At 49.8% G+C, this 12,832-nt stretch overlaps 1 protein-coding gene across 1 annotated transcript in view; it reads right to left on the bottom strand.

Moving 5' to 3' along the window:
• ATP6V0D1 (ATPase H+ transporting V0 subunit d1) overlaps positions 1 to 12,193 on the bottom strand; it is a 34,319-nt gene extending 22,126 nt beyond the window's left edge. The window contains exons 1-2 of the mRNA XM_032700855.1: positions 11,996 to 12,193; positions 2,163 to 2,334 (exon numbers count right to left, since the gene is read on the bottom strand). Of these exons, the coding sequence (XP_032556746.1) occupies positions 2,163 to 2,334; positions 11,996 to 12,125 (302 nt within the window). The 5' untranslated portion in view covers positions 12,126 to 12,193. The remainder of the gene's footprint in view (positions 1 to 2,162; positions 2,335 to 11,995) is intronic.
• Between the last annotated feature and the right edge of the window lie 639 nt (positions 12,194 to 12,832).

The following is a 12,832-nucleotide window of genomic DNA, read 5'->3' as shown; positions in this document are numbered from 1 at the left end:
GCACAAGATCAAGTCAAATCAAGCTGAGGACAAAACACCATTTAAAAAAAAAAAAGTGATTCCAACAGGCTGGTAAGAACCAGCCTTTCTGACTAAAGAAGATGTTTAAGGTCTTCTGCACAACTTGAGCTGGTCGTAGACACTGGATAAAGGTCAACAGGACTGATGTAACAGGAAACTGGATCTTCAAGGCCATCTGCAGCCTTCAGGCCAAGTCAGGCAGTGTGTAACCAGGGCAGGCACAGTCTGAAACCTCCCAGTTCATCTTTTCCACACACTGCTTTTCAAAGTCAGACTTGCTGGGCAACAGCGAAGTTTTAAAGTCTGCAAGACACTCACGTCTGCTGGTCAAACTACTGCCTCTAAACAGATATGACAGAAGCATCAGAGATGACCATGATAATTCCATAGGGACTAAACATTTTCATAAACTCAAAGGCAGTAAAGGAAAAGCATCAGTGGAGGACAATCTACCTAATACTGCCAAGCTCAAACAGCACCAATGTCTTTACAGCAAATTCAAGATGGGCAAAGAGGTGTTTTGAAAGTTAAGTTTGAGAGAATAGAAGAGACTGCCCCACACAACTAAGATGAACTAGAAATTGCTTCATTCATTTCAAACACCGCAGCAAAATGGGGGTTTAGTAATGTCTTGCCCCATATTTGGGTCCAAACATGAAAACTCCAGAAATCTTAGCGACAGGCATATACGAAAAAACTATTTCTTGGAAAACAGGAAAGGCTTAAGAGACAGGCAGCTTTAGCACAGTGACCCAGAAAATAACAGATATGAGGCACTGGGTCAGAAAAGTGAGACAGTGGTAGTGTCCAGGCACAGAAAGGAGTAAACACAGATGCATGTGGCAGAGAGACAGGTGTTTATTCAATATTTGCAAATGCAGGAGATTTCACAGATAGATAAAAATTTAAATGTTTTCATCAACCACAAAGGTCTTTTCTACATCAGCCTGAATCATTCAAAACCCTCCAGCTGTTATCCTAAGCTAGGATAACACACACACACCCCTACCAAAAATGCAAGATTAAACACCGCTTGCCAGAGTGCCTGTGATGAGCCTGGGCTCACTGTTCCAGAGCTGGTGCATTAACTGTGCTACTTGAGAACAGAGTACAATCTTCTTCTCAGAGATGCAAGTTAAAGTCACTCTCTACTGAACCACAAATTCACTTTCAGCTGGAAGACATCTCCTTGGTGGTTAGAAGATGCCACTGGCTGTGCAGTTTGCAAGCCAAACTAGAGTTTATAGGAATATAGACAAAGGAAAGGAAAAATGTCAATTTTACTTCCACGTTTCAGATGCAAAGTAGGCCAACTGGAATCTCTCTGAGGCTAGCAATTCCATTTCATTACTGAATAAAACAAGAGCAGCACACAGGGAAGCAGAGGGTTGTGCAAAACCACCAGAAAATACCTTGAGAACACTGAGCTATTTCAAGCTTTTCTCATCAGCTCAAACTGCTGTGGAAGCACCGTGTGTTTCCATGAACTGACAGAGACGTGCTGAGGCTGCTGCAGCCCTGTGTTTCCCTGCTGAGCACTCCAGGTCCTGCCTTCCCCTAGTGCTGGCATTTGTTGGATCCCACTGAACTGTCCAAGAAAAACAAACCAGTCAAAGGTTACCACCAAACGGGAAAAGGTGTTCGATTTTTTGGCCAGCTCAACTCCCCAGACCAGTTTGTGACAGGGTCAGAGGAAGGCCCACAGACCCTGGGGTGGGAACAGAAGGATCACTGCAGCCTTCATGAAGCCTGATCGACCACAGAACTAGCAGGCAACTGCCAGCGTGCACATGCATGGCATGGCTACATTTTGCAGCAGGATCACAGTTTTTAAGAAAACGGGAGCATTTAACACAAGGGACAAAGATAAGTGACAGCTGTAGTAGAGGCTGAACCAATTCTGCAATGGGAGGCAGCCAAGCAGCTGTGCCAGTGGAGCACACACATCCCAGGAGCAGAAGCCTTAAACAACACAGTGACACGGCGCTGCTGGTTTCAGACCTCCAGACACAACCAAAACAGTTTCGTTCAAGAAGCTGCAGAAAACACAGCAGGCACAGGGCTGAGAAGCTGGGCTGAGAGCTCTCAAGCCCGGAAAAACAGAACACTTCAAACGCTGCTCACGAACAGCTGCTACTCACGTGATGAAGTCCAGAAAACTTGCCAGGGGCTCGTACGCGTGGTTCCTCATGTGACGGAACTCCACCACCATCTTCTCCTTCAGCTTGTCGTCTATGACGGACACAGTGAGCGGGGAGGCTTCGTTGGCCAGGAAGTTCCCATAGTCTGTGCTCTGGAGGTGCAGTTTCAAGTCTGAAAAAGAAAGAATAATTCCACTCTAGAGGGTTTTGCGTTGGGTTTGGTTGTTTTGGGTTTTTTTCCAGCACAGCCAAGGAAGCTGTTGCTCAGCACTCCTCCAGGCATTCTCTTCTCTGAAAGCTCTCCTAGACAAAACCCATGTGTTCAGTCACACACTATTATTTGTGCTCAGTTTTATCACGGACGACCCAAATGCAGGAAAATGATCAGCGTTTCACCATATCAGCCTTGCCTCCCCTTAAAGAGGAAACCGTGACACCATCTGTGCACCTGAGCACACACTGGTGCCAGCTGTTCACTGTGCTTGGTCAAGGTGGAAGGTTACTCATTTCTAGGAAGTATTTGCTAGAAATCTAGGGAAGGAAAAAAAAAAACCAACTTAAACTCTCCCTTTAGCCAAAAGGGCTCTGGTTGCAGGCTGAAGCAATCACAACCAAGAGCCTAACTGCACCCACCCAGATACGAGTGATGTGGAGGCACCTAAAAAGCTTTCAAAGCCAAAAAAACATGAACAGCAAGTTTGAAATTATAAACCAGCTTGGTATGACATCATCAAGCCAGCCCAGCTAATTGCACTGATAAAGACAAGTCGGGCATTAAGAGGTTGAGAGGGGCTGGTGAAGATGAAGGCCATTTAAATCCATCTCACATGGTAGGCAAACCCTGCCCAGGATGGAAGAACATGCTCAGAAGTCTTCCCCTCCTCCAGTTTCAAGCAGAGGAAACCTTTGTTTCCTCTGTTACCCCTGCTGCAGGTCAGGTGCCCAACCAAGCTGCAGTCCTGGCCAACAAGCAACCACAACATGCTGAGCTCTGTCAAGATAAAAGCCCTATTTTGAGCCAAAAGCATTTAAGTGTCTCTATGGAAAAACTGAATCCAGAACTGAGGAATGTCATATAATCCTACTCCTCACTGCTCTACTAGTAGCACTGGTACACAATGTTCATCTCCCTTCAGCTTCACCTCAGAGGGCCAGTTAGGCAAGCAACCTCCCAGGGATTCAAGACCTTTATGGGGAAAGGAGAGCAGCTGGAAGAGTTGAGTCAAACCAGATGTGAACGTGCCATCCAGAGAAAACAAAGAAGACATTTCTCCCTAGTTTCTCTGAGGCAGCAGCACTGAGGCTGCCTTTCCCTTCTGCTGAGCCACATGAGTCCTCAGCATTACAGCATGAGCATCCACAGCACCCGGGTCAGAGCAAGGACTCAGCATGGCTTGAGGAGTCTCATCTTTTGACATCCCACCCAGCCACAGACATGAGCTGGAGAGTTCCTCCTCAGGCTCCAACCTGAGCTTGTACAGCCCAATACTGTCCTCAGCCTGAGGGATGGGAGGGTCCAACAGCTTCCAAGCTGACTTCAAGTCTTCTGAGTATTTCCAAGAGGGTCTAGCAAAGATGGTTTTCACCAGCACTTTTAGTTATGAAGGTGCTCCCACTGCTCAGTCTCGCAGGAAACAGATGGAGTTTATAGAGAGGGGACATAAAGGCCAGAGACTTAAATATCACCCTGTTTCTGTCATGTTTCTCAGTGGGTTACAGGAAAGTTCAGGGACACTCTTAGTTTTAGCAAGGGACCAGTCCACTCTGGTGAGACCCCACCTGCAGTGCTGTGCCCCAGAAGGACATGGACCTTTTGGAGCCAGTCCAGAGGAGGCCACAGAGATGATTACAGGGATGGAACACCTCTCCTACGAGGAAACGCTGAGAGAACTGGGATTGTTCAGCCTGGAGAAGAGTGACCCTGGGTGACCCTACTGCAGCCTTTCAATACCTGAAGGGGCTACAGGAGAGCTGGAGAGGGACTTGGGACAAGGGCAGGGAGAGACAGGACAAGAGGGAATGGCATCAAACTGAAAGAGAGTAGGTTTAGATTGGACGTTAGGAAAAAATTCTTCCCTGTGAGGGTGGGGAGGCCCTGGCACAGGTTGCCCAGAGAAGTTCTGGCTGCCCTATCCCTGGAAGTGTTCAAGGCCAGGCTGGATGGGGTTTGAAGCAACCTGATCCAGTGGAAGGTATGGTGGTTGGAACTAAATGATCTTTAAGGTCCCTTTCAATCTCATCCATTCTATGATTCTATGAATTCTGGATGCAGCAAAGAGATCTTCCTGCTCAACACACATCATTGAAGCAAAGCAGAAACCTAAGCTAGACCTCTGCTCCCCAGACTATGCTGCAGCTGAATAGCTGTGGTTTATTCTACCAAAGCACAATCAACTTATCCTCACACCTTCAAGGTGGGAAAACACTATCTGGATAAGGAATACAAGAGAAGGGGTCTTGGTAAGACTATTACACACATAAAATCAGGCTGTGAAGGAGGGGACAGGGGACTGAAGCAGCTACACTTACACACCTCCTGCTTGCAGTTCCCTGTAATTGTGCAGAGCCCTAACGAATGCTAAGCCTGCCCAAAAAGGCATGTGATGTTGTTTGGGAGCTATACAGGACATTGGAGAGGAAGCAGCTATTGCATATCCTACAAGATCTGTCCTCAGTAGGGAAGCTTCCAAAGATTATATCTTGTTTCCTCAAGTCCAATACCATTGGTTTGTTTTGGTGTCATCACAACCTGAAACTCTGCTTTTGAGGTCACAAGAAGCTGCTTTGCCCTCAGGTCACTTGATGCTAGAGACACAGTGACACGAAAAGGAGAGTTTGCTGTACTTCCAGGAAGTCAGAGCTGCACTGCATCTAGACCAGAGCCACCCAGGCTGCACACTGTGCCTTGCAGGCTCTCCCTCCACAGCTCTGAGCAAGTTCCCATGAGCTGCTTGCCCAGAACATTTTGCCCTGCTCCATGAGGGGGTCGTCTCCCCAACTCCACAGCAAAAGAGCCAGCACATTATGTTGCAACTGGAATAAGGGCCATGTTTATATAACACTTGGAATTCATTTTTACAGGGAAGGCCAGCCACAAACTGCAGAAACTAAACTTTTCTGAATCTCTTAGCACCCAAGCAGACAAAACGGAACATATTTTCCAAAAATTGGACCGGATTTATGAACCCTGACTCAATGCATCCCACAGTGTATCAGCTCCTTACACGAGCCTGTCCTCCTCCAGCCGCTGTGCTGGTCACTGAGCTCCAGCCAAGAGGGTGAGCTCCCAAGTTTGGGAGCTTTTAATAGGACTATTCACATGTCAGGTTTCTCGGTTAAGAGCAAACTAATCTCGTGGTTTCACAAATTTCCTGCCAGAAGAGATGTCCCAGTAGCATGGTGACTAATAAGTGGACCCACTGCTGAGCAAGCCCCAAGTTCTCCAAAAGCTCAAGTTCCCAACACAAGTTCAGACCGAGCTGGAGTCAGCCTCTGGCAGCAAGAGCAGCCCCTTGGCAGGGGCAGCTGCCACAGATCGCACAGGCTGCACGTCGATAAGAGCTGGCTGCGAGTCTTCTGCCGTGCCTCTTCCCCAGCTGCCTGCTGGAAAGGAGGGAGACCTGCACCTAGAGCCCAGCTCCTCCCAAGGAGCTTCTCCAGATGCTGACTAACAGCAGCACACGGCCTCGACCCAGTGATTGATTTTAAGAGGTACATTTGCCTGGCTCGGCATCTTTCCAAGCGGTTCACACACTGAGTAACAGACTGAGCCAGTATTTGGCAAGGGAGCACTTGAATGACCACAACACTTTTGCTCTCTCTCCTCCCCTGCAAATGCTGGTAAATTATGGCTGGGTCACAGCTCCCAGAAAGCTGCCTTGTGCAAGAACACGACAGCTTGTCAGAACGACAGCGTTTTTTAGCTGAGTAGGACAGTGCTTGGGATTACCACGACATGGACTTACAGCCACCTCCATTCAGCTCTCGGATCAGGCCCTCTGGTTCTTATGCAGCTGCCTTTACATGAGCCACAAACACAACAGAAGGTTAATTCAACACCCTGCTGTGCCAACACCTTGACATTTCAGATGACATTTTCTCGAGAGACTTCAGATCCACAGTAATACAACCGTCCTCTCCTGCAAGTTTGCTTTGCCAAGGAATCAAGCCCTTAGCCTGTCAGACAAAGCCTGTCCTGTAAGCCCTGCTCAGACAGAATGATCCATGGCCCCATCAGCTCAGACTTCCACCCTGTCCCTCTTCAGCATCCTGCCATAACTGCATTGCAGAGCTCTGAATCAAGTTAAGGGCTCAAGCACTTCCAGGCAAGGACTGATCTGTCTTCTCACGCACAGGCACAGAATCAGCTTCTGCAACTTTCGAGCTGAAATGATATTTTCACGCAAATTATCTGCTGTAACCCCAACATCTTGCTCCAAAGCACCTGAGGCCATCACTGCCTATATAAAAATTAAAATACCGTTTGCCATCTCCCAGGCTGGAGGCAGTAAAGCAGCTGAGGGATTACACAGCAGTCTGCAGATCAGCTACATTGCCCACATCTCCCTTAAGGAGACTGCAGTCATTACCATTTGCCTTATTGCTGTTTGTTTGGTTTGTTTATAGCCACCTCAGACACTTCTGAAGCTGGTTCTCTGAAATCTCGCTCAGGAATTACTCAGAGACCCGTTGTTCCCCGCAGAATTTAAGACCTTTCCTGTGGTTGCACATCACCAGCAGTCACGTGCCACCTTTTCTCTGTTGTCAGGCAGCAAATTCCTCTGGGCCACAGACACAGAGAAGCATCATCTTTGGCCTTTTCTTCCATCAGTGTCTCACCTCTGGCTCTTCACCTGTTTGAAATGTCCTCAGCACCAAACAGCAACCTGTGTTTCTGTCACATCCCTTCCTGGGGCTGAATTCACCACTCTCAGAGCTTCAAACCCAGCACAACCAGCTCATGTGCCCTCAAGCAGATAGCCCCCTCCTAATCTGTCCAAAAGGCAAGGTCACCCCCCTCCATCTGCCTGCATCCCCACCCTCTCCAAAAGCAGACTGTTCTAAGCCACAGTTGTAACCTCAGAGGTCCAGTGCACTAACAGGACATCGGCCCAGCACCTACTGCAGTGATTCAGGAGAGAAGCAACAAATCACTCAGAAGCTAAAATAAACAGGGTAGAAAGCAGCCTCCTGCTGCAGGAGCTGACAGCCGAGGAAAAACAAGATGAAAGCACCGACATGCTGCCGAGCAGCAATACCTGCCAGGAAACCCAGACACCATCATCTCCTAACGAGGGGCAGGACCCAAACAAGGGCTGAAGCTGCACCAGTACTCAGAAGCTGACCTCAGATGCTGCTTGAAGTTTAGCAAGGAGAAGCTATGAAGTAGGTCTCTGCCCAGTAAAGGAGGCCAGAACAAACAGCAAAGAGCCTCCGCTGAACCCTGCAGGAAGCCAGGGACCACAGTGTTTGTTTGCCACCATGATCTAGCAGGCTATGGAAGGGCTATCTTTCTTCCAATAAAAAATGTTTTCCTGGAGTTTGTTTCAACAGGACACTTGATGAACCAGCCACAGCCAGTGGTTACACCAGAGGATGCAGGACAAAGCACCAAGATCAGCAGCACAGCTTTTCAGACAGTATTCTGCTGCTGCACGAGCAGCCAGCATTCACAGGACAAGAATGGTCTGTACCCTCCTCAGGTCTCACTGTGCCCACACACTCTGCCTCATCTGGCAGAAGAAAGCTCTTGGGGACAGGGGACAGTCCTCCTGTACAGTCCCAGCATGCAAGGGTCAGCTTTTCACCCAGGGTTCCTACACATGCCAGGAGACAGAGAGCATCCTCATCGTGTGGGTGAGGATGAAAGGTCCCCACCACGTTATGACTTGGCTTCTACACCCCCCGAGTTCAGAGTGAAACACCCTCAGAGCTCCAGAGGGATCTAAGCACAGCCACACCTCAGGACCACCGAGTGGCCCCTCCTTGTTTGGCAGTACAGCAAAGTAGCTGCACAGGAAAGGATCTATGCCATTCCCTCTGCACCTGTGAGAACATCACAAGCTCCACCAAAAGCACTCTTGGAGGTGTGGAGCTCTGGCAGCAATGCAACTTCTCTGCACAAGAGAGGACATGCTGCCCATGTGGTTATGCTGAAAGAGAAGACCAGCTCCAGCCTTTTGGGGCCCAACTTCCAGGACCATGGTGATAAAATGGAAAAGAGAAGGGTAGCACAACCTCTCCAGCTCTTTTCTCAGCGAAAAGAGAGGTGCTGAACACCTTAAAGCAAAGCCTCTAGGGGAGAACAAAAGATCTTTGGGACAGTGAAAACAAAAGCACACACTGCACTCAGCCTGGTGCAGAGAGGACACACTCCATGGACAGATCCTGCTCCTCCACATGCACACCACTGTTTCCATACAGCATGGAAGTCCTCAGCTGAGCCAACTGCACGGACAGAGGTACAAGCACCTACAGAGCAGTGGTGTTGGAGACACGCAGCCTCTGGAAAACCTCTCCTAACAGAAGCCCCCAGGCTTGAACCAAGTCCCTGCCACTCCTCAGCAGGCCACTTCACAGCCTCATCACCCAGCTAGAAGCTGGATTTCACCACACCAATCACCTCTACGACACTGGCAGGTCAGAAAGAAAACAGTTTTCTACACTACTGCTGTGGAAGTAGGAGGAATTATTAGCAATAGGAGGTTCATGAACACTGACCTGAAGGTAAAGACATTCCTGGTTCTAAACAAGATGCTTTTGTGCATTTCTTGGGTTCCACGTGCATTTCACAGTAAGGAGGATTGCAGACCACCATTAAAGCCAGCCCACAACCAACATTCCAGACCTAGACTGAACTCTGCTGCTTAAAAGTGGCACCATGGTCCAACTACATCAACAGCTTTTCATTCTCCAGAGAGGATACCAGACCTCTAACAGGCTACCACAGCTTTAGGAGTTGGAGATGACTCGTCAACCTTTTGACAGCAGAAATCTGGGTGACCTTTAAGTCTGTTTGCCCCAGACAGATTCCACTCCAGCACAGATCCATGCTCACACCACTGGAGCTGAGGGAGGCGGCTCCAGGTCCTTCACTGACACCTTGTGTCAGAAGCAGGAACTGGATACAACAGGGAGGGCCGGGCAGCCTCCAAGCAATCCCAGCACAGTGCGTGCACGTCACAGGGCCTCTGGCTGAGAAACAACCAAAGCACCTGGACTTTTGATGCTGAATGAAGGGATTAAACATGTTATTGCTGCAGGGTTTACGAGAAAGCTTAAGCCAAAACAGCTCTCACCGCCCCCCTCAGTCCTGGATGTGTTTTTCTGCTCTTCTTCAGGCCAACTCAGGAGCCTGACCACAGACAGCCCACTTGGCTACTTCTGACTCGACAAGAGGCAAGAGCTTGAGTCAGGTTACTTTGTGATCAGACAAGCAGAGAACACAGAGGATCACAGAAAAGCATGATCCTCCTTCCAGCAGCACTGAGCTGCCAGACCAAGTCCTGAAGCAGAGAAGTCAATCCCTTTGTGCTTCCAGACCAACCCAAGCACACGAGAGGGAGCAGCATTTCAGACCTGGAAGCACAGCATCCTCCAAGCAATGCCAGTAGCAGCAAGGTGCCAGATACCCGATTGCCAGGACCAGACCCAGAACAGCCCTGGTCCGTCAGGATTTCTCCATGGCCAAGGATCACTCGCTCCAGGACTGGGGCAAACTGCAGAGCTGGACTTGCACACAAGAGGCAGAGAGAAGACAAAATAGAGAGTAGAGAACAATGTATGAGTATTTTCTGTCCCAGTACTTATTTTGGCTGCTAACACGCCAGCCACTGCCTGGATTTAGTGCAGACAAGTACCTGGGAGAGGAAGAATGCATGTTAGAAGTCTGTGGAGCACAGAAAACAAGTACTGAGTGGGAAAATCCCAACTAAAGAGACAGAGGAAAGAAATAGTCTGACCACAGCCCCACATGGGTGACCAAGAGCAACATTCCTTTGAAGGAAAACACCTCTACAGAAGCACAGTGGGCAGGGGCACAGAAAGCCTGGTGGAAGAGGAAAAAGCTTGACAGTGAACTTGGAAGAACCTTGAGGTTCTGAAGGAAGCATGACAAGGACCACAGCAGGAGCTGCCACCAGAGAGCTGTTCGGGGCAGGACACCATGGCAAACATACGGGAACTCCAACCTGACTCATTCCAAATGCAGCAAACACCACTCTGAGGGAGAACTAGGTTTAGGCAACTTGGTTCAGAAAGCAAGGAAGGGAGGAAAAAAAAGAGAAGCTCTCAGTACAGAAAGACTCCAAAGAGGAAGTTCACTGGAGGGAAGTGACACAGTCACAGTTCAGGGCATGCTGACACTTGTGACTACCCAGAGAGCAGAAGTTATTCCCACTGCCCTCTTCCAGGCCCTGGGCTCCACAGTAGGAATGACAGTGACCACTGCAAGCAAAGAGCTGCAAAAAAGAGAAGCTGAAAAGGAGCTTCTCTCCTAAGTAAAAACAGCTTGGGAATTCTTAAGGTAGAGGCTGAGGCACATCACAGCACTCTGTTCCCATTCTGTTGTTACCTGGAGTGAGCAGCTCCAGGTAACTCGTATCCAGGGTTCAACGGGTCAGGGATCCATCTACATACTCAGGGTTAATTAACCACTCAGCAATGATTGTCAGTATAAACCTGATGCTTAAAAAATAGTTTTGGAAGAAAGAATAATCCAGTAATTATAGTCCCACTGACAAAAACAACCAACATCTCCAGACACATGTATTTCTAGGCTATTTCAAGAGAGGCCTGGTTTTAATCTTTGTGATTTTTGATCCAGGTTGTAGACACTGCCGAGTGAAAACCGGGCAGGGCATTGATCAGAGAAACAGTTTAACAGCAGCTAATTAAGCTGATGAGTGACCACAAGTGATCTCAGCATCCTAGAATAGCTTGGCTTGGAAAAGACCTCTAAAGGCCATCTGGTTCAACCCCCTGCCAGGGGCAGGGACACCTTCCACTAGACCAGGTGGTTCAGAGCCCCATCCAACCTGGCCTTGGACACTTCCAGGGATGGGGCAGCCACAGCTTCTCTGGACAACCTGTGCCAGGGCCTCCCCACCCTCATTGTGAAAAAAATGAGCATCACAGAGCAAAACCTCCAAAGTTCTCCAGGTTTGTACACACTGATCTAGAAAAGAAATTATGTCTGGGAGTCAGAATTAGCCTTTAAAAAGAACTCAAGATCACAGGCAACAGGCAGTTCACTGCTGAATTAACTCAGACGGGCACCGGATTTTTTCCACTGGTGATCCTTCAATAACAGCAAGTACCTTCCTAGGTGACCTGATCCCCTTAAAAACTAATCATGGGTATCAGGGATTGTTAGATTACCCCAATAGCCTTACTTTGGTTTCCTGCCATTTAGGGAGTGCAGCTACAAAACCAGTCTCACCAGCAATGCCCGACAAAACCCACCAGGCTCCCAACAACCACAGTTACAGAGCCACCCCAGAAAATCATAGGGAGCCCAAGCTCCCTCACAGCGCTGTGTCCGCCGGGCAATCACACGGCAGCGCTGACCGGGAAACTGAGTCAGCTGAGGCGGCGGGGGCCGGGACACCAAGTGCGGCCTCAGTTGAGGGGTGAAGAGGGGACAGGGCCGCTGTGGACTCTTTTCGCCGCTGCCAGGCAGCCCCTCGCCTCCCCACAGCCCCTCCACCACCTCCCCTCAGCCCCTCACCACCTCCCCTCAGCCCACCGCCCGGACCTTCCCCTCAGGATGGCAGGGGAAGGCGGGGGGGGGGGGGAGCTGTTCCCGCAAGCCTCGGACCCTCCCCACCACTCACCCTCCAGGCTCTCGCACTGCACCAGGTTCACGTAGTCCCCCTGCCGGAGCACCCCCGCCTTAAAGCCGCGCACCAGCCCTTCCAGGTATCCGTTGTCCACGTTGAAATAGAGCTCCGGGAAGCACGACATGGCGGCGGGGACGGGCCGGGAGCGCTGCCGCCGCCGCCTCACGTGACCCGCGCGCTGGTCACGTGGCAGCGGCCCCTTCCCGGCAGCCATTGCGCGGCGGGAGCCGCCTGAGGGGACGGGGGGGGCGGGAAGGAGGAGTCGGCGGGCACGGCCCGGGAGCGCCCTGGGAATAAATTAAATAGCGGCGTTCGACGCGGAGGTGCCGCCAAGTGCGGAGCGTGTCAGGATTATCTTAAATCAGGGTGTTCTTCGGTGTAAGACCTTTGTGTACTCCCAAACCTAATGAGCAGGGAAGGAGGGCTGATCAGTGGAACTGGCACCCCTTAGTCAGGGACATCCTGGAGCTGACAGGCTTTAGGGGTGCAGTAAATCAAGATGTTGGTGTCTGTCTATGGATACATGGCTAACTTGGCAAAATACTCTGGGTCCACGTATCACAGACCAGAACTATCTTCATTATAATACTAAAAATCACGCCTGCAGGTCAAAAAGACCCTGCCCAGGTGAAGACCCTTCCCCTGAGCACGAGTAGAAGTTACCTGGGTGATGTGATTTGTACGGAAATTACCAATCAACCCAACAGAGCAGCTGTGCTTGGGAATTTACTGCCTCTGAACTTTGTGTGGGAATAACAACATGGCAAGTCCAGTGGGACGTGCTGGATTTGTGGAATAGCCCCAAGCACCCAGGCTCGACAGCTCTGAATC

This window comes from Chiroxiphia lanceolata, chromosome 13 (assembly GCF_009829145.1).
Source record: "Chiroxiphia lanceolata isolate bChiLan1 chromosome 13, bChiLan1.pri, whole genome shotgun sequence".
In the NCBI taxonomy this organism is placed as follows: Eukaryota; Metazoa; Chordata; class Aves; order Passeriformes; family Pipridae; genus Chiroxiphia; species Chiroxiphia lanceolata.
This window is presented reverse-complemented; position numbering and strand designations above follow the sequence as displayed.